Source organism: Lactuca serriola, chromosome 1 (assembly GCF_051521515.1).
Source record: "Lactuca serriola cultivar US96UC23 chromosome 1, Lser_US96UC23_V15, whole genome shotgun sequence".
In the NCBI taxonomy this organism is placed as follows: Eukaryota; Viridiplantae; Streptophyta; class Magnoliopsida; order Asterales; family Asteraceae; genus Lactuca; species Lactuca serriola.
The window spans coordinates 155895452-155917977 of NC_136408.1; the positions used below are offsets into that span (position 1 = coordinate 155895452).

At 37.8% G+C, this 22526-nt stretch overlaps 1 protein-coding gene and 1 long non-coding RNA gene across 21 annotated transcripts; one reads left to right on the plus strand and one right to left on the minus strand.

The window, feature by feature from the left end:
- The first annotated feature begins 8922 nt into the window (after positions 1 to 8922).
- On the plus strand, positions 8923 to 11777 carry LOC145100185 (uncharacterized). Of its 18 annotated transcripts, XR_013704905.1 has the most exons (9): positions 8923 to 9049; positions 9171 to 9317; positions 9377 to 9462; positions 9594 to 9730; positions 10255 to 10414; positions 10910 to 11145; positions 11227 to 11310; positions 11402 to 11613; positions 11705 to 11777. XR_013704905.1 is itself a non-coding variant. In XM_079037555.1 (6 exons), exons 2-5 carry the CDS (start codon positions 9364 to 9366, stop codon positions 11263 to 11265), a joined length of 390 nt encoding a protein of 129 aa, XP_078893681.1. In that variant the 5' UTR covers positions 8923 to 9049; positions 9171 to 9363; the 3' UTR covers positions 11266 to 11310; positions 11402 to 11577. The 18 variants fall into 18 exon arrangements, 1 of the variants encoding a protein (XP_078893681.1); XR_013704913.1 differs by having other exon boundaries at positions 9171 to 9556; positions 9624 to 9730; XR_013704895.1 differs by having other exon boundaries at positions 9171 to 9462.
- Positions 11778 to 17491: 5714 nt separating this feature from the next.
- On the minus strand, positions 17492 to 19617 carry LOC145100249 (uncharacterized). 3 transcript variants are annotated; one of them, XR_013704932.1, is made up of 4 exons: positions 18936 to 19616; positions 18408 to 18766; positions 18270 to 18328; positions 17492 to 17715 (listed from the first exon to the last, which is right to left on the minus strand). It is a non-coding gene; the product is annotated as an uncharacterized LOC145100249 (long non-coding RNA). The 3 variants fall into 3 exon arrangements; XR_013704934.1 differs by having other exon boundaries at positions 17492 to 17673; positions 18270 to 18766; positions 18936 to 19617; XR_013704929.1 differs by having other exon boundaries at positions 18270 to 18766; positions 18936 to 19617.
- Between the last annotated feature and the right edge of the window lie 2909 nt (positions 19618 to 22526).

Sequence of the window (22526 nt, forward strand, 5' to 3'; positions counted from 1 at the left end):
ACATCTACATGGTCCAAAATGGTGATTTAACCCCAAAAGTGGCATTCCAAGCTCAAGACTCCCAAAATGACTCATAAAGCTCCGAGGGTTAAGGTCTCTGGACCTCTTTGGGTCCAGATCCAAGACACAAACTCGAAAAGGGACCAACTACTCCACTCAATCAACCTCTAAAAGGGTTAGAAAACCCTAACACTAAGAATATCACCAAAAAGGGAAGAAGGTCCGAGAATAATACCTCAATACAGTCTCTATGAGCTCAAGGATCACGAAAATCGCACCTCCTTCAGCCTCCTCTTGCCTTGAACACTTCCTCCTTGCAACAACACCCACAAAAGGTCAAGATTAGCCTCTCCTTCCTCACAAACGCTCTAGATCTCTTTAGGGTCTCTCTCTGGGGTTGGGTGAGTGCAAAGTCGGCCATAAGGCCCTTTAAATAGGCCACAAGTCCGGAGACTTAGGGTTTCTCAACACAGCGCAGACTCGCCGAGTCCATGCCATGGACTCGCCGAGTCCAAGCGCGCAGCTTCGCTCCAACCCGCGTCCCTACTCGGCGAGTCTGAGCCCTGACTCGCCGAGTCCCTCTTATAAATGAACACAATTAAAATCATTTTATACCTGGTAAAAATCCGGATGTTACAACTCTCCCCCACTAGGATTGGACTTCGCCCTCGAAGTTCCGCTCTAAAACAGCTCCGGATGCTGCTCCCGCATCATATCCTCCGGTTCCCAGGTCATCTCTGATCCCTTCCGATGTTGCCACTGGACCAATACCAGAGGTACCTCCTTGTTCCTCAAAATCTTGATCTTCCGATCCCTAATAGCCACTGGTCTCTCCGCATAATTCAGGCTTGCATCGACCTGAATATCCTCAAGTGGATCCACTGCCGACTCATCGGCTATACATTTCCTCAACTGCGATACATGAAAAGTGTTGTGAATTTGCCCCAACTCTGCTGGCAACTCCAGCCGATAGGCTACCCGGCCTACCCTGTCAATCACACGAAACGGGCCTATAAACCGGGGCCCCAATTTGCCCCTCTTCCTGAATCGGATCACCCCTTTCCAAGGGGAGACCTTCAGGAGAACAAAGTCGCCGACTTGAAATTCCAACTCTGACCGGCGCCTATCCGCGTAACTCTTCTGTCGGCTCTGAGCGGTCAATAACCTCTGCCTGACCAACTGTATCTGCTCTGACGTCTGATTCACAATCTCTGTACTGCCCATTACTCTTTGCCCAACCTCTCCCCAGCATATGGGAGTCCGACACCTCCTACCATATAACAGCTCAAAGGGCGGCATACCAATGCTCGAATGATAGCTGTTATTGTAGGAAAACTCCGCTAGAGGCAAATACGAGTCCCAGCTACCCCCAAAATCCAATACACAAGCTCGAAGCATGTCCTCGAGTGTCTGTATAGTCCGCTCACTCTGGCCGTCAGTCTGGGGGTGGTACGCGGTACTAAAATGCAGCTTAGTACCCAATTCCTCATGAAATTTCTTCCAGAAACGGGAAGTGAACCGCACATCGCGGTCTGAAACAATCGAGACCGGCACCCCATGCCGAGATACAACCTCCCTCACATAAACTTCCGCTAATTTCTCCGCCGAAGAGCTCTCACTGATGGCAAGAAAGTGAGCGCTCTTTGTCAACCTATCCACAATCACCCAAATCGCATCCACTCCCCTGGCAGTCCTTGGCAATTTGGTGATAAAGTCCATAGTGATCTGTTCCCACTTCCACTCGGGAACCTCCAATGGCTGCAACTTGCCATGCGGTCTCTGGTGTTCGGCTTTTACCCTTCGACAGGTCAAACACCTCTCGACAAACCATGCTACATCCCTCTTCATACAGGGCCACCAATATTCCTTCCTTAGATCCAAATACATCTTCGTGGCCCCGGGGTGGATCGAAAATTTCGATCTATGAGCCTCCTCCATCAATGTAGCACGTGTACCGCCCACAAACGGTACCCAGATCCTGCCCTGATAAGTCATGAGACCTCGACTATCCGATACAAACTCAGAAACCAACCCAACAACCCTCTCTCTCTTCTGCATCTCCGGGCGCACGGCCTCGGCCTGAGCCCCACGAATGGCGTCCAGCACTGGAGTCATCACGGTCAATCTCAAACATACATCTCGCAGGGGAGTGCTCTCCGCCCTGCGGCTCAACGCGTCGGCTACCACATTAGCCTTGCCCGGGTGGTACAAGATCTCGCAATCATAGTCCTTGACCACATCTAACCATCTCCTCTGCCGCATATTCAGGTTGGGCTGATCCATCAAATACTTCAAACTCTTATGATCCGTGTAAATCGTGCAACGAACCCCATACAGGTAGTGTCGCCAAATCTTGAGTGCGAACACCACTGCCCCCAGCTCCAAATCATGAGTGGGGTACCTCGTCTCGTGAGGTTTCAACTGCCTCGATGCGTAAGCTATCACATGACCCTTCTGCATTAATACCGCCCCCAACCCTAGGATCGATGCATCACAGAATACCACAAAGCCTTCCATACCTTCCGGAAGGGCTAATACTGGGGCTTCACACAACCTTTGGCGAAGCGTCTCAAAGGAAGTCTGCTGCTCGGGACCCCATGCAAATGTCACGCCTTTCCGGGTCAACCTGGTGAGGGGAACCGCAATCTTGGAGAAATCCTTAATAAATCTCCGATAATACCCTGCCAATCCGAGAAAACTCCGTATCTCAGAAGGTGATCTCGGTACCTCCCACCTCATCACTGCGTCAACCTTGGCCGGGTCGACCAATATCCCCTTCTGGTTAACGAGGTGTCCCAGAAACTGGACCTCCCGTAACCAGAAATCGCACTTGGAGAACTTTGCGTAAAGCTTCTCCGCTCTCAAAACCCCAAGCACCTCCCTCAGATGCTCCTCGTGCTGCTCACTAGATCTCGAATATACCAGAATATCATCAATGAAAACAATCACCGACCGATCCAACATCGGCCGACATACCCTGTTCATGAGGTCCATGAACACCGCCGGGGCATTAGTGAGCCCGAAAGGCATCACCACAAACTCATAGTGCCCGTAACGTGTCCTGAATGCTGTCTTTTGGACGTCCTCTTCCCGCACCCTCACTTGATGATAGCCCGACCTCAAATCAATCTTGGAGAACCAAGATGCTCCCTGTAGCTGATCGAATAAATCGTCGATCCTCGGCAGCGGGTAACGGTTCTTGACCGTCAGCTTATTCAGCTCCCGGTAATCAATACACATGCGATGCGAGCCATCCTTCTTTTTCACAAACAAGATGGGTGCTCCCCACGGCGAGCTACTCGGCCGAATAAACCCTTTCCCCAGCAACTCCTGAAGTTACGAGGATAACTCCTGCATCTCTGGGGGCGCAAGGCGATACGGCACCTTAGCAATAGGTGCGGCCCCCGGAACCAAATCGATGCCAAACTCCACTTGCCTCGCGGGAGGCACTCCTGGTAACTCGTCGGGAAATACATCTGGAAACTCCCGCACCACCGGAACTTCATCCACAGAGCTCGGTCTCTCCGAAATCACTCGCGTATCCATCACATACGCTACATAACCCTTACAGCCCCGCTGCAAACACTGTCTCGCTCTAGCAGCCGAACAAAAGGCTGATCCAGAACGTGTACCCTCGCCGTACACTGAAAGAACTCCCCCACTAGGATCGCGTATAGTCACCAACTGTCGCTCGCAATCGATAACCGCACCGTATCGGCTCAACCAATCCATGCCCACTATAACACAAACATCACCCATCGCAATCGGAATCAGGTCGATCGGGAACTCGACCCCGAATATCTCCAATACACATCCCCGAAAAACCTCTGTAGCACAAATCACCCTGTCGGCGGCTATGGAAACTCGCAGAGGCCGACTCAATACTCCACGACTAACACTGATATGCTGACTAAAAGTCAGGGATACAAAAGATCGACTCGCACCCGAGTCAAATAACACTAAAGCAGGTACAGAATTCACCAGGAAGGTACCTAAGCATAGCACGATATAAGCATAATATCTCAACACCATAAATAAATAATGAAAAGGAACATACCAGCCACGACGTCGGGTGCAGCGCGGACCTCTTCCGCAGTCAACTGGAAGGCTCTCCCCCGAGCCCTCGGTGCCTCGACCTTCATGGGTCGACTCTCCGCAGCAGCAGCTCTGATGGCGGCGGGAGCAGTCCCCTGGGATGCCCCGCGCAACAGCGGACACTCCGCCTTCCGGTGTCCGGTCTGATTGCAGTGGAAGCACACTGCAAATCCCTTGGGGCAGTCCTTAGCCATGTGCCCCTCCTTGCCACATTTGTAGCAAGACCCTGCCCGACAGGCGCCATCGTGACCCTTGCCGCACTTTCCGCAAGTGCGGCTCCTCCGACTCTCGGTTCGGGGATCAGCGGGCTTGGCCCGCTTGGCTGCCGGCTGGAACTGTGCCGGTCGCCGATCCCTCCCCTGAGACTCTGCCTCCTCCCTGGCCTGGGTCTCAAGCTCAATCTCCCTCTTCCGGGCATTTGCCTGAAGCTCGGCAAATGTCCGGTACGAGGAGTTCGCAGCGAACTCCCGAATATCCCTCCTCAAAATGCTCAAGTAGCGGCTCATACGTGCCTGCTCAGTGGACACGTGCTCAGGGCAGAACATCGCCCTCTCGTGGAACATCCTCGTGATCGCTGTAACAGACTCAGTACCCTGCTTGAGGGTCAGAAACTCCTGTGCTAAACGCTCCCTCTCCACCTGGGGAACGTACTCATCCCGAAACATAGTGGTGAACCTCTCCCAGGTCACCGCAGAAAGCTCAGCAGGCGAATAATGCGCTGTCACAAACTTCCACCAGTCCTTCGCTCCCAAGCGAAGCTGGTTCAGCGCGAACCGTACCTTCAAATGCTCAGGAGACGAGCAAGTGAAGAAACACCCCTCAATATCAGATATCCACCTCATAGCTGCCACCGGATCCTGAGTACCATCAAACTCTGGTGGCTTTGTGTTGCTGAACTCACGGAACAGCAACGCATCCCCACCCTGCGACCTCGCAGCAGCAATCGCTGCGGTAGCCGCTGCAGCAGCAGCCTCAGAAAGAGCGGCATAACGCTCATCAAACGTCTCAATCAAGGTGGTCTTTATAGACCCAAACATCTCCGGTATCTCTGCCCTGATGGCCGCAGCCACCTCCTCCTGAATGATCCGGCGGATCTCCTCCTCACTAGTACCACTGCTCTCGGGCATCAAACGTGTCCTCACCATGATCTACCTCTGAAATACGACATACGATAAATTAGAATCCACACGAGTATGCTCATACTCGACAACTCTTTTCTCCTTGATTCTTGGCATTCCAAAGATTCTGACTTGGGCTGCACACTGCTCCGGTGCTTCCAGTAGTACGGGCCCAATACTACTGTCCGCACCGCACCAGAATACACTCCAAGTCCTTCTCTTTGGATCCCAGGGCTCAAGTACTCTATCATGCATAGACTACTCTCTAATAGATTTCTCATAAGTCCCTTGCTGCTACCTACTCACTCTCATGCATCTCATAGCAGCTCACCTCTCTCTAGGCTAAGGCATCACACATCAGGCCATTCTAGTCCTAATAGCAATACCTAGCCTACTCTAGCATGCGGATACATCATATCAATGTCAATATCACATAATATATACAAAGGTATTTTGGGAAATCACCGTTCGGGCGCTGACTGATCGTACACACATCTCTTGCTCTGCGTTTTTCAAAAATCTTTTACTTTTTGAAATTACATCTCAAATCCTCAGTTTGAGTTCAAATACGCCCGAAGGTGTACTCGAATCCCTCAAACCAAGGCTCTGATACCAATTTGTAACACCGAAAATTCAAAGCAGAAATTTTTTTTTTTTGTATAAAACATAATATCATTAATATTCATAAAACACTCCTTTTTCTTGTTCTCATAAAACAACCATTGAACTGTTAACATATCAGCACAAAGTTCCCAAGATCAACATATAAAAAAACTCCAACGTGTGTGTACGGATCAAGCCGGCGCCTTCCCGCGGTCGTCACTAGTACCTGAAACAAATAACATCAACACTGTAAGCACGAAGCTTAGTGAGTTCCCCAAAATACCACATATAACACATATTAGCCACTCGAGGCTGTAACTCTTGTGGGTCCGTGCACCCACGCCCTGTGAACCCTCAGGTTCTAGCTCTGATAAACATGCACCACATAAAATCACATAGAAATCATGCAGTACTACACATAACATACAACATACAAATACTCTGTCACATAACTCTGGTTACCTACTCAAGGTAAAGTATAGTGAGAAAACTCACCTCGTGTGTCTCTGTAACTCGAAACCCTGAAATCACTAAACACTCGATCCGCCGAGCTGAAGTTCACCTATAGCACAACACATCCCTAATTAACACTCTCTCAACCTAGAGTTGATCACACTATAACAATTAATCTTGGTCAACGCTGGTCAACGGTCAACTTTGACCGGACTCGGCGAGTGCACTATGGCGACTCGGCGAGTCCGTGCGCATGCACCAACTTCCCTGAAATCCTTCCTCGACACGTCGAGTATTTCTCCCCCAACTCGGCGAGCTCCACCTGGCACGAGTTGTGGGGCCACCACGACTCGACTCGCCGAGTCCCAAGAGCAACTCGGCGAGTTCCATTTTGAACTCAGTCCCCTGACTCTCCCAGACTCACCGAGTCATTTCCCCAACTCGACAAGTCCACTCACTAAGCAGTTGACGGGCAACCTTCATCCGACTCGCCGAGTCTGTTCTTCGGACTCGGCGAGTCCATGCCATGCACGAACTCAAAACGACTTCTGAGGTCAGATCTGTCCCACAAATTCATAGATCTGGCCTCCCCAAGCATGATAATCACGTAAAGTTTGAATCTTGACGCACATACAACATCTACATGGTCCAAAATGGTGATTTAACCCCAAAAGTGGCATTCCAAGCTCAAGACTCCCAAAATGACTCATAAAGCTCCGAGGGTTAAGGTCTCTGGACCTCTTTGGGTCCAGATCCAAGACACAAACTCGAAAAGGGACCAACTACTCCACTCAATCAACCTCTAAAAGGGTTAGAAAACCCTAACACTAAGAATATCACCAAAAAGGGAAGAAGGTCCGAGAATAATACCTCAATACAGTCTCTATGAGCTCAAGGATCACGAAAATCGCACCTCCTTCAGCCTCCTCTTGCCTTGAACACTTCCTCCTTGCAACAACACCCACAAAAGGTCAAGATTAGCCTCTCCTTCCTCACAAACGCTCTAGATCTCTTTAGGGTCTCTCTCTGGGGTTGGGTGAGTGCAAAGTCGGCCATAAGGCCCTTTAAATAGGCCACAAGTCCGGAGACTTAGGGTTTCTCAACACAGCGCAGACTCGCCGAGTCCATGCCATGGACTCGCCGAGTCCAAGCGCGCAGCTTCGCTCCAACCCGCGTCCCTACTCGGCGAGTCTGAGCCCTGACTCGCCGAGTCCCTCTTATAAATGAACACAATTAAAATCATTTTATACCTGGTAAAAATCCGGATGTTACATGAATGTTTGTTTCTAAATTCGTTTTTCTTTCTCAAAGACAAAGGAGAGTGCGGGGAACCAATAACTACTCAAAGCTAAAGAGGTAAAGGAGTGTCTGAAACCCATGAAAAGCAAAAAGGATTTCAACGAAAAACGGCCTCTATAGCCTAGGTGCTGAAAGATTTGACCATTGACATAATTCTTTGTTGTTGTGATCGGAAACAAGAATTATGTTTAATGAGGTTGTAGATATGTTGTGATAAATGGGTTAGATGATCAGATCTTCAAATATTATACTGATCATGGTAGGCAAGATATGCTTGGTAAGGTTATTTCTCCTACCAATTCATGTTGATGGCCCCTTCGGTTCTTCTGTAAGCTAGATTGGTTTGCTTATTTGTTTTTTCGGTTGTGTGAGTATTCATTTTCTTTATCTCGACTAATACCGGCATCGTGTCTGTGTTTATGTATGCTCCTTTTGTATCAATCACATGAGATAAAATCTATCAAAGTTGTTTGGAGGAAAATGATGATACGATAACTGAGATGGTATTTCGTGTGCATTCCGGACCATTCCGAAAACAAAAAAGGTTTTTTTTTTTTTTTTTCTTTTGGATATGGGCTTTTTAAATTAAATTAGAGGTTTTTATGCTAAATATGATAAGAGATTTTGAAAATATATTATTTCTTTACGGGATTGTTAATATGTTTTCCTTAATTTTGTTATTTGTTACCATTATTTTATTACTATCCAATATATAGAATATATAACTGTTAATATGCTTTTCTATGTTATTATTATTATTATTAATTTACTATTTGGGAAACAGTAGACCATTTTTTCGTCTACAGTTTCGTAATGTAAAATGAAAAAAAAAATCCTTATATACTAAAATCAAAACAGTAGGTAAATGGGCGAAACAGTAAGCCATTTTAACCACATACGATTTTGATGACTATTTTGTAATAAGGCCTAAATTTTGGCTAAAAGGTGATAAGTCATTAATGAATTTAGTTAGATTAGTAATTTCCCTTTTTTTAGTATGGATAAAGTTTGACGTATTAATGTTTTTTGAACCAAATATAAATTAAACCTAATAAATATAGTTAAAAGTAAGTTTATTAAAAGATAAAATGTATTACATTAAATTCTATTTTATCTCATTCATAAATTTTACTCATTAATATATATATATATATATATATATATATATATATATATATATATATATATATATATATAAAAAGTTGTGATAGATTTCAACTGAAATTCTATCCAACTATGGTCCCTCTAATTCTGTTACCAATTTTCTCTCCGTTTTAATTTAATTAAAGGGGTTTTTTGTAAAAATTTTCAACCGCTTTCAACGTGTCCAACGCTTGATCCTTTATTCGTATACTCGGATCTACGTGGCAATTAATGGATATTTCTCTTTCTTTCCTTAACTTCTTTCTCTTCCGTATCTCCTTCTTTTTTCTTTCTGCTCCCTGCTTTCTTTCATCCACATCCGTCTTTCTCTCTTTAAGGTAAATTTTCACATACGTTCATCTTATTTTTCTTTTTTTCTGGTATAATTGGTTTATAACTTCGGTCGTCTCATCCCTGCTACTCCAAACCACCATTGATTTATCCTCTTTACTTCAACAGGGAAACAACAACGTGGTCGGATCCTTGGTGGTATATCTACTTATCGACTTAGTTTAATCCCTCCGCTCCTTCTCGATGTTTCCTCCACCGCATCTCCCTATTTGCTCTACCTTCCACTGATTGTCGTCACGGGAGTAACTTCAGATGGTAGTGTTTTGTTTATTTCAATCGCGCTTCCCTCTACGTATTCACTATGTTTTCTGCAGATAATTTGGGGGTTTTTTTCTGGCAACAAGGGAATTTGCTTGATGGTTGTAAGAGGATTAATCTATTGCAGAGTACAAACACGCAGGTCGACTTCCACGTTCTGCAACCACCGCCATTTCTCACCCTCCCTTTATATAGTCGATCTAACCCACATACCTTATTTGATTTGAATCCATCAGGTATAAATTTATAATTTGATTTGATTTTTGGTTCCAGGTTTTATAGAGACTTCATGTAGCAATTCAGGTACTGCACAATTTGATGAGGATCAAGAAGTTGAAATCTTGGGATAAAGTACAAGCTGCACCCGATCGGTCCGTGGTCTGGGACAAGCTGAGATCAAGCTCATTTGAGTAAGCAATTCAAGTTTTATTTTTCAACTAATTAAAAAAAAAAACATTAGATTGTTACTTCTATCATAATTAATCAAATTCCATCAATGGAATTGGGAATTGAAGGATTTGGAACCTAAATGAATTAAATTATGTCATGCATTTGGTTGGGGGAAATGGAATGGAATTCATGTGTCTGTTTGTGTTTTTTTTTTTAGGTTTGATAGGTCATTTAGGTATTTTTATTAAGGAAGAAATACTAAGATCTAAGTGCGATAGGTTTTACGATGGAATTTTGAAACCCATTGGCCATGGAATTTTGTGAATTCCTATGGAATTTAATTTTGTACCTGATCACAACCAAACACAGGATTGGAATGGAATTGAATTTCAATTCAACTGTAACTTTGCTTTGCTATCTCTTCTAGGGATCTTAGTTTCACAATACAAGTTTAAAAGATGCAAAGTTCTTAAAAAGATGTCCTTTTGTTTATTAGGACAACACAAGTAATTATTGTTCATCTTTCTCTTTTACTATGTAACAGATATACAGCTTCAACAAATTTAGACAAGTGTCACTGCTGGGAGGTTAGATATGTCAAATGACACAATAAGGCATACAGTTTATCCATCTATTAGATCAATTGAGCCTGAAAATAACGTTAAGTCATTTTCTCAAAAAACACATGCTCATTACAGTAGCAGGTTTTAATTTTTACCACTTGCTTCTTTCCTAAATATCAAAAATCCATTTTTAAGTCTTTTTTAGTTCCATGATGTTAATTTGGCATATAATGATATTAGATTTGTTAAGCTGTATATTTTATACATTTAAATAATAACTAAATTATTTATGGGAACATTCACAACTCAAAGGCTTCATAGTGAATTTCTGGTTTCCATTTGTGAGGACTTTGAAGCCGTCAATTGATTGTGAAATAATTGTTTGATTGTTACAAGATTTATCTTTATTATTGTTCTTTTTAAATAATCATACTTTCAAAAACAAGCAATTACAGCAGCCTACTATCATTTTAGGACTTTTTGAAACTCCGGAATTTGGAAATCTAACATCCACATCATACTTTCTTTTGACTTAAACTTGATTTTGATAAGGATGCTGCTATTTATTTGGCTCAATCAAGATGTTTGAATTTGTTAATATAATTTGAATTATTGATTGACGATGATCGATTTCAGTAAGGAATAATGCCAATGGACAGGAAGTCAAAGTTTCTTGAATCAGAGTATGCATGAGATGGTGATTAACTTCTACATATGTTCTCAACTCAAGTGATGTATTTGTTCCAGCAATCTCAGGGTTATTTTTATGCACTGTTCGGGGCCGGATCCTTGGTGGTGTATCTACTCATTGACTTAGTTTAATCCCTCCACTTCTTTTTCAATGTTTCCTTCACCAATGGTTGATGCTTTCAGTTACCAATTTATTCTAATTTCTTTACTTTCATATTATGATTCACTTTGTTGTTTTTAAAATTTTTGGTTTCTTCTTCCAGGTTTCTCATTTCATGGAATTCAACAGAAGGGGAAAATAATACGATTTCTTTGTTTTCTCTTTCCTTCCTTTCCAATTTCTCATGGTATGGTTTTTTCTACTTTTCTTATACTTATTTTTTATTTGTATTTGATTTCTTCCTACCATCGCCTCCAAATGTTTTCACTCTTTTTCAGATGGTGTTTGTTGAAGCTGATCTGTTTGGGTTGGCGTATCGGGAATGTTTACCAACTGAAGTGGGGAGGAGGATTCGAAATTTAATAAATTGATTGTTTGGAGTTGTTTACCTCTGTATAAATTTAACTTTGGTGATATTTTGTATATATTTTATAAGGTATGCTATTTTTTTTCAGATTCCAAAGGAAACCGGGTAATAGATTAACGTGTTGTATGTGTTCTTCTTTTTCTGTGATCAATTTCCTTTCCTGCTCATAATCACTATCATAAATGTTGATTATGTTGATGGTGTGTTCATACAGGTTGTTACTGCGTATGATTGGAAAATATGATGTGCACAATTAAATATATATATATAGATTACAATGATTTTCAGATGGTGTTTGTTGAAGCCGATCTGTTTCGGCTGGCGTATCGGGGATTTTTACTCATTCAATCTTAATAGAGAAGGAATTTATAACCTGCTATTTGTAATTTGTTGTTGTTTTGAAGTTTTTGGAATTTCTTTTACATTATTAATGGAATATATTTCCTCTTTAGAGACGCACATCAAGTGCTCGACAAAATGTCTGATACAAACACCACTGCAAAATATGTGACTCCAAATAGGGGTTCGTTGTTGGAGCAATCATCTTATGTACAACCAAGTGGAAACCCTCGCGTCTGTTGTGAAGAAGTACTATTTATTTACTTACTTCCACCTATAATCTTCGATGTTGTATACAAGTGTTGGAGAGAGATTGAGATTGATGGCCCTCTTCCAGGCTTCAATTTTATTCCTAGCAAGCAACTTCACGACCTTCTTTCTTTTTGATAATTTTCGTTTCTCTTTGATGGTGTTGGATTTGATCTCAATTTTTCATCTTATTATTATGATTTCCTTTTGGATCATCTTGAAATTGATACTTGGATTTGATCTCAATTTTTCATCTTATTATTATGATTTCCTTTTGGATCATCTTGAAATTGATACTTGGATTTGATCTCAATTTTTCATCTTATTATTATGATTTCCTTTTGGATCATCTTGAAATTGATACTTGGATTTGATCTCAATTTTTCATCTTATTATTATGATTTCCTTTTGGATCATCTTGAAATTGATACTTGAAAGATGACAACCCACGTGGGTCTGCTGGTTGACTATACAATTCCAGAGATCTCATCACAAAAGTAACAAGAAAAAACTATTTTTTTCAAACTCCTATAGTCCTATTGAATGCTAAGGTTTTTTTTATAACAATTGCACACGTTCTTGCTAAATTGTGATGTTTCCTGCACTTTCCCATTATCCGAGATGTTTGGTCTGACTTATTTTTTATACATTACATAAATTTATATAAAATTCATTCAGGTTAATAGGAAACTTAAATGTTTAAATGACTCACTCTAACACACACTACATATTTTTTTTTATAAAGGCTCATAAAAATATGGTTGGATGGGAACAATCCTTGTAATTAAGGTTTCCCCTGTATCAGCAGAACAATTGGAGAGTTGTTCCATTACACAGATAAACCTGAAACTTTTTATGTGCTTAACCAAAGTCAACAACTTGACATGTTAAATAGAATAATTAGTTTTTACTGTTTTGGTCTAATAATTAGTGACCGAATAAATTGTGGTGTTTATGTATTTACACCCGAAATCTTTACTGCAATTCAAGGTGTTTTTGCACAACGAAAAGACAAAGATTAGTTAAAACTTATAAAAAACTACAATATAAATTATTATGTTTTTAAACTTATAAAAAACTACAATATAAATTATTATGTTTTTTTACATGAATTCTGTTGTTTTATTGCCTTGCAGCTAATCTGAGACGTCAATCCAGCTTTGACGCCGTACAGTCAGCAACAAGGTACTTCTTTTTTAATTTTTTAATATTTTTTTATTGTTTTTCATTTTTTTTAATTAATGACACAATTAAGTAATTTTATAGAGGAGAAGTTTGGTTTCAAACCCCAGTTCAAACAGGAGTAAATTATGCTATAGCATGACCAACTTTAGCTTCATAATAAACCAACCGAATTGATATTTCTCTTTTGTTTGGAACCCACATCCTGTTCGTACAAATCCATTGAACCAATGTTCGAATTTGAACAAATAAAAAGTCTCATGTGGATTAGGGTTTATTAAAAGGTTAGGAGGGTTTCAACCTTTTGATTTATTTATTTTTTTAAACAGGGGAACATTGGATCCATTGAAGAAACAGGTATATGATGCACTGTTTCTTCATTGTTTTCTTCAACTGAAATACTTTTTTTTTTTTTTCAGATTTGTATTATTTTATGGTAAATTTTCCAGATTACTTCTCAAAAGTGTTGGTATAGCTCAAAGGGTTCTTATAAATCCTAGCCAAAGTACCGAAATGATATATTGGAGATGGGTATCATCATCCAAAACTATATAAACACATTTCAGATTAATATTTATAATTGTATCTTTTTACATCTGATGTGTTCTCTAATATATTTTACTTTTGTTAATTTATATCTGTTACTACTAGATGTTGCTCTCCAAATTACGAAATTACCCTTGCTTGGTTAAGCTCGCTTGTTACGAAATGAGATGATGAGTGGTCATGGTTATTGGTAAATGGAATAATAATAGATTGTTTCTCTTTACTGGCTTTCATTGTTTTTTTAAAATGGATTACTTTGCTTTCATTGTTTTGTACCCTCATGTTAGTACCGAGGGCCATATTGTTTAAATGAGTGTCCATAATACATTTTCTCTTCAATTCTTAAACTACCCACTGGAATTTGGATTGTAGATTGCATTCTACTTTCATTTAAAACTACCTGGATATTAGATTGTATTTTCATTGTTTTTGAAAATCTATTCAAATATAGCATTGTACTTCTTTTGGTAGCATGATCTATCATTACATTTCTGTTCATCCGATTGATGGAAAATTACACAGAATAGCAACATCTTTAATTCGGATACCAATTTATGCAATGTACTTCATTATTTGTCTCACAAAACGAACACATTCCGCCCCGCGCAACGCACGGGTAACCCCTCTAGTTATAAGTAAAGTTTCTTAAAATTATACTTGTTTTGTGCAAACAAATGGAGCCCTATGCACCAGAAAGGAAAACATATTTTTATTTTTGGCTTTAATCAGTCAATATTCTCCCCTTTTTGAGGATAATATAGATGCCTTGTCCTAACTTTCCTTCGGGGGCCTTCTAAATGGATTATAGATCTGATAATAATATTAGCAATTTTTTAATCTACCCTAATAAATAAGAATAATTTTGACACATGTCATTCTCTCATTCAATTGACCACATGTCATTTTTTTATAATTTTGAGATATATTTATTTTCCACTTGTTATTTATTTTATTTTTCATTTTAGTATTTAGTATATCATTAATTTAATTTCCATAAATTAAATCTACCATAATGACTATTAACTTCAAATTTGAAATTTGAAATTTTAATTTCAATTTCAATTTCAAATATGGTTACAGTTTAAACATTTATTTTGACATATTGTTACAATTAACACGTTTAGTATACAAGTATGACAACTAAACACATAATTTTAATTTATTAGTTTTTCACGTGTTTTTTTCTCATAATTTTCACTTATTTTATATTTCAAATTCAAAAAAAAAACTTATCGTTCCTATTTAAAATTTTGTTTTAATCAATCCGTATAATATACGGGTCTCACAACTAGTTTGTTATAATACAATTTCAAAACAAAGAATAATTAAAGACCATTAAGAAGTATATCATTTAACAAATAGTTGGGTATTTCTGCACATATGGTACATCCATTTCCTTCATCTATACAGTAAACAATTACAATAATATCCCAAAATATAACACATTTTTCTCTTTCATAATTGGTCAAAATCCATGATCAGTGAAAAACGTAGACTTCCCCCAACGTCATCAAATTGGGGTCAAATAAAGAGTCGTAATCTCAACCCTTTTGACCATTTTATGGTAACTGCAAGGGCTGATGCCTATTTTTTTTTTGACTTCATTTATGTTTCATGCACTTTCAACTTTCAAATTCATAGGCGTTAAACTAATCTACCAATAGTGTTTAGTATCACGGAATCATGAAAGGAATGAAATGGTTTATTCTATGAAATGAATGGAATTGACCAATCCTGATGGAATGTGTGTCCCTCCATTTTGTTTAGTTGTGGAAAATCAAACCATAACTACTATATACTTACTCATTAGAGTTTAAAATTTTAATTTTTTTTTCATCACACAGTATATATATAATATCAGTAAAATTAATGATAATCCATCCATTATTGAAAGTATATTGTTTGTACTAAAAATAACTTACAATGTTGTAATAAGAAATGAAATTAGGATGCTATAATAAATAAATAAATTCAAAGTGTATTGTTAAACTTTCAAAAACAAAAATGAAATTATTTAGTATTGAACCATATGCAGTCATACTTTGTATTGTGATAACTAATTCTTTTGTAATGTTTTGATAAAGCTTTTAAATTCTTCCTAAGGTTGTTATATACGAATGCCTTTTTTGTTTATGGTGTTGTCGTTTACACAATGGGGCTCTATTTCTCCTTTCATAGGTGATATGTCAATAATTTTTTTATATTTATGATTTTTTAGAAAAATTTCCCCGTATTTTTAAATCAGTTTCTATTATTTTGTCAGAAGGTTGTAGTAGGGAACTACCAACATCGCAAGAAAGAAACATGATGAAGTTTCAAGTGCTTCACACCCACTACAAGAAAAATGACTTACAGTCACACCAAAAAAATGTGACCATATGCGTATAGTGACATTTTATTTTTTTACTAAAAGTGTGACGGAAGGTGACGCCATCGTATAGGTGTTATGGTCACTTTAAAATGTAGTGTCCGTATGATATGAAAAAGTGTGGCCGTATTATAAATGTGTGGCTATTAGGAAGAGAATTTTGTTGCTAAAATCAATCATTTTATCCAATATTGTGGTGTTAAACTTTTGGTAGACACATTTATTTTGTAACTGTAGTGACTATATATCACCAACTTGCGACATGCATGTTGTTTCAGTGTGACGTTTTACTAATAAATAGTCACACAATTTAAAGTTTATTAAGACTATTGGGTATCTTTTGCAGACATGTAATTACGGTGAACATGACCATATTCGCTAAATGGTCACATGTACTTAATTTCATATGTGGCGATTTGCTAATAATTAGTCACAAAAAGAAGCAATTTTGGTGACTATTGCATATCATATAGAGACACAATTAAGTGAAACATGATCATAAGTATTATAAAGACACACATTTTGTTAAAATTACGGATTTAATATTAGTTTACGACCATATTTGTTTTATTTTTCATGACCGATGTTATCATTTAGACATATAAAATGTTGTAACTATGACTATTTTATATTATTTCGACATAGAGAATCAATTACAAAATAATTGTAACTGATTTATAGACACAAAGTTGTTGCAAGTGTGACCAATATTCCAATTATTACCATAAAAATTGGTTATTAGTATAAACTATTTTATCATTTAGACACGAAAACGTTGTTGAATGTGACTATTGTTGCCATTAGTGTTCTGTCAAGACACATAATATAGATAAACATGACTACTATCTTCCATATGGTCATATTATTTGCATATTTATAAGTGGTTATTTTATTTTCTGACAAAAAAAATATTATCTAAGCATGACCATACATGAATTTTTTAGTCACATTGTTATTGAATTTAGTGAAATGTGATATTTATTTGTCACATCACTTTTTTTACGTTGTTATTATTTAATTCATCGTCACAAAAACTTTATATTTCGATATTATTAATAAATGAAATCCAAACCCACACAATAAATTCGTAATTAAAATACCCAAAAATAAAAAATTATACTAGTTGCAAGTATTAAAATATGGTAAATAGAGCAAAAACATCATAAACCAAAACTTGGATTATAATCATATGAAGAGAAGTATTACATTGATAGAGTATATAATAATAGATATTATAAACCATTATGAACATTAAAATAAGCTTTATAAAGATATGGATGGCAATGATAAACATAATCTCAGATTTAATTTGCTCAGTGAAAATAAAGATGTTTCTTAACGATGGATTCAAATTCTTACTTGCACCTCCAACCAAAATTATTTTGCTCATAAATAATCAACAAACTACATCATCAGATTTAATCTTCTTATTGCTAGATGCATCATAATCGTTCCAGTTTCTAATCAATCTTCTTGTCATAGTCATTCCTGCACTTGCACTTACAACAGACGAAACACGTGTTCTTGGTGATCATACAAGCCTTGTAATAAAAAAATAGTAATCAAACACGAGAATTAACAAGATTCACAAGTGAAAACAAATACAAATTTTTTTTGAGCATATACATGACTTTTTCCTATGTCATTTCTTCTTGTAATCAGAAGCAAAATACCAAGTTTAGACAAACCCTAAAAACTCCAAACACTTGAACAAACATTATATTATTTTTCCAACTATCACAGATAATCATAATCAACAAAGCTTTAATAATTGTATGATCACAGGACATCATTATTTTAATCCTCAATGCTCAAAAAATTAAGAATCACAATCAAATTTTGGTTATTACCCTAAGTTGATTGCTTAGAATTACTAGTAATAACTTTAAAAGCAAATCCAAACAGCCCTAAATTGATAAGTTTAGGGAAAAACATGAGAGCAACATTTTTTAGATAAAATCTAAAAACATGTATGCCAATTTAGAATTTTGGTTGAAAGCAAATTTGATGTGCAAAAACCACATATATAGAATAAATAAATGCCATAGCTTTACTTATAATAGAAAAACATGTATAGAAGAAGAAAACTACTTACAAAGAGGCCGATGAGGAGTGGTGGTCTCAAAGAAACGCATCTAATTCCAAATGTAGAAACTGCAAAAAAAAATCATCAAAATTAATGATATAGGACAGAAATCAAGAGTTTGAAGGATAGAAAATATAAGGTACTTGCAATGATAAGCCTTCCACGAGTAGATGACAACTGCAACTCATATTCTGATCTATTACCAAAAGGGCATTTATGTCTTTTTGCATAGTAATGAAGTAATATAAAGTAATGAGTACTGACCTTGACTTGCTTAATGAAAGAAACAACATTCAACATTCCACTTCTTGATAATCAGACCAAATTAAAGAGTTATAAGAAGAGATTTAGGGATTTAAAACATAATAGGAAGATATAAATCATAATTAGAAGAGATATATCTCTGCATCTACAGTATTGACACTTCCCTTATGCATGATTTAGATCTTTAGCAAGCTCATATGTAATCAATACCAATCGAATGTAGTGATTGCATGTAATCAAACCTGAAAACAAAAAGAAATTCCTCAACATTTTTATATCCCCTTCTTAATTACAATTGAGAACAAATTTGTGGAAAGACTTATCAAAAACGTCATAGAAGATCAACTCCTAACTTATCAACAAGAGTATCACCTAATCAGCAATCTCAAATAAAACATGTTTAGGGCTTACCTTTACACTCGATTATAGGCTTCTAAGCTCTTGTATCGTTGAGATGAAGACCCAAAAAAACCGAGAAAACACCAATGGGGATATGGGGCTATTTCGTGAGAAACTCACCGAAAAATGTTCTCATAGGAGACGGAAGGAGCCTAATGGCATCGATCCTGGAATTCTTAATTCCATCTAAACTCGATTCGTGATCCGACTTGGCACCTTCTCCAGATCGACGGTTTTATATTGTTTTCTCCACAAAATCGTCAGTACCTTGATTATGAAGAGAAGTTGTTCATACTATTTTCAAGCAGCCAATAGAGGATGAAGAAGGGTTAGGGGAAACACGATCGACGATATGGGCTAAGGCGCGATGTGGAGGAGCCAGGGTGGAGGGACGGATAGGTAACGATGACCCCATGAGAGAAAAACGAAAGAACGAACCCTAGTGGTTTAGATTATGTTGGGGGTAATGGGAATTTGGAAACCTGAGCGGGATGTGAGTTGGTTTTCAATATTCAGGATTGACATCTTCGATTGTCGATAGCAGACGTTTAGATCGATGGTGCAATGGAGAACGCGATTGGAATTTCCGATATCCCTCATGGCCTAAGTGTTTCAACATTGAAGATAATAGATATTAGGTTTAAAGAGGAGGGAATTACTAAATCTAAAAATTTTCACGTAGAGGGGATCTGAAACTTTTGGAATGGAAGAATGAGGGAATAAACCAAAAATGAAATTTTAATATTTCTATAAAAATTGCAAATAAATGATTTTTTCTTTTTTATTTTTTCTATTTTTTTTAGAAAGATAACTTTCTTATCTAGGGTTTCCGGACCGGTTTTAATTTTTTCATAAAATTACAAATAATTTTTTTTCATTGATAATATTATCTATTGTTTTTATTATTTAAAAAATAATATCTATGTTTTTATTTCTATCATGAAATTAAAATCTAATATATATAATTATTTTGTTATAAGTTTTTTATCCATATGTATGTGTGTAAGTGTAAACGAGTCTGGTTGAGGTCAAGCCATATCCATAAGTCATAAGCCCTAATTTATAATTCCGAGACATAAGCCCTAAATCCTAAGCATAAGCCATAAGCCCTACTCTATAAGCCTTAATCCTTAAGCTCTAAGTCATAAGCCATAAGCCATAAGCCATAAGGACTAAGGACTAAGCTAACTATAAGTCATAAGCTCTACACCTTAAGCTTTAAGCAATATGAGTTTATCCATAAGCTATAATCGCTATTTTGTAAGCCTTAAACCATAACCCATAAGGATTATGGTATGTGGTTTAAGAATTATGGCTTATGACTTAAGATTTATGCTTTATAGTTTATTGCTTAAGTATTGTATCTTTTGGATTATAGCTTGAGATGTATGGATTATGGCTTATGATATAAGTCATAATCTATAAGCCATATGTCATAAACTTTAAGCCCTAATCCATAAACTATAAGCCATAAGCCTTAACTCCTAAGCTATAAGCTGTCAAACATATATCATAAGATATTTTCATACAAAATAGGCCTGAAGCCCCAAGTCATATGGCATAAGCCATAATCCTTAAGCCTTAAGCCCTTCGCCCTTACTCACAATCCATACACCTAAGATGTCACACCCCGAAAACCGAAGGCGGAAACATTTCCGGGGTTGACTCCACGTTGAGTATCAAATCCAATGCACATAGTAAGTAAAGTAAAACAACCATTACATTACATATAGAAAAGTTTACATTTGTTTCAAAAGTAAGTTGTACAGTTGTGATACATAGTATATATAAACAAAACGAGACAAGTCTTCTGTGCACACCGTCTTCGAACAATAGGATCTTCACCTGAGAATACAAGCGGTTTGAAAATCAGCATAACGCTGGTGAGTTCATAAGCGATTTTGTTTTGTGAAAAATGTACAAGTTTCCTTTTCGTTTTCTGAAAATGTTACACACACCAAGAAAATCCCATATTTTATTAAAAGGTTGGTTATTGATTCCCAAAACGTAATGTAAAGTTGTACACTGAAAACATGTTTACTCTTATGAAATGTAAGTTATCTGGTTTGTTACACTTTTCTGGTTATGTACAAATGTTCCTAGGAAAATCCCATATTTTCCTGAATGTTGGTTACCAAATGTGAAAGATGTATTCTGAAAACCTGGTTATCTTATGAAATGTATTAGTTTTAACATGTATATAAAACTAATATTTACTAAGTAAGTTGATTACTTTATTCATTATTACTATAAAGTAAATTTCTGTTATCCTAATTGCGAGTTCCATAACCATACAATAGACTAGATATGGCAATAAGTAGTCCACATCACCTTATGACTTTCGTCACCCTTGAACCATTTCGGTTCGGCTGTAGCTAGCAGCCAGGTGTGGGGTAGTCATCCCCGTATAGATCTATACACTCAAGTCACGCTCCCTATCTAAGAGATTCTGGTTACGGGGGCGGTCCTCCACTCGCGTATCTCTGTGGAGTGTTTGCCGAGGACGTGTCTCCAATTATATAGGACTAACAAATTTACTAGTAATAATACGATAATCCTCCACTCGCGTATCTCTGTGGAGTGTTACCGAGGACAAAACAGTGTATAAAGTTTTACGTTCAAAGGTTCTAAAGTTATGCTTTTTAACTGATAAAAAAAATATGGAAACCATTTGTGAAATAATAAACATAACAGCTTATAACTAATTTCAAAAATAATTTATATGATTACCGTGCAAGTTTCAAACGGTTATTGGTTGTGATTATAAGTATTAAAAGCATATAAGTTTTGAAACATACACATGTAAAACAAGTGTTAAGTACAAGTAATCCCTTGTACTTTGCTTGTATTCCCCCCTGAAAACATTGAAAAACCATTGAAAAAGGGTAGGGGTATGAACTCACCAGACGAGAAGACGCAACTGTTTCGGACACTAAACGTTGGTTCGGGGATTGATTACACGCGAGGTTCCTATGTAATATGAAATAATATCCAAATGTATCTAATTAGATTTAAAATACTAATTAGATGGAATATTACACTCCAATGAGCTAAAACACTTCAGAACGAGTGTTTGGAGTGACCCGGGTGACATCTACGGACGTGTAATGATGCGTGGGACTTGGGAATTGAGTTTACTCTTCAAGAGTAAACTCCTTAGGGAGTTTTCGGCCACATACAACATACATACATGAGTTCACGGCCGTGAACTCATGTTTGGGTATTTTGGAGTGCTAAATGGCTTGATTACTCATGGGAAATGATGGAATGGATTTTTCTAAAGCCTAGGAACGGATTGAAATTGCATGAATATCATTTATCGGAGTTCACGGCAGTAAACATGGAGTTTACGGCCATAAACTCCCTCCATGCTCAAAACTTAATTCATTTGGTGAGGCTAGGACAATCACATGTGATTCCAACTATTTTTCCAAGCCTTGGTATGAGTTTTGGGCATCATTTGACACATTTTATGAGTTTATGGCCCTGGAACTATTTCTTGGGAAGCTTTGGCCATAAACTCCTAAATGAAGGGTGTTTTCATGTTTAAGGTCCCCAAACTATTTTTAGATGATTCTAGGATTTATTCCAAGGCTATTAGTG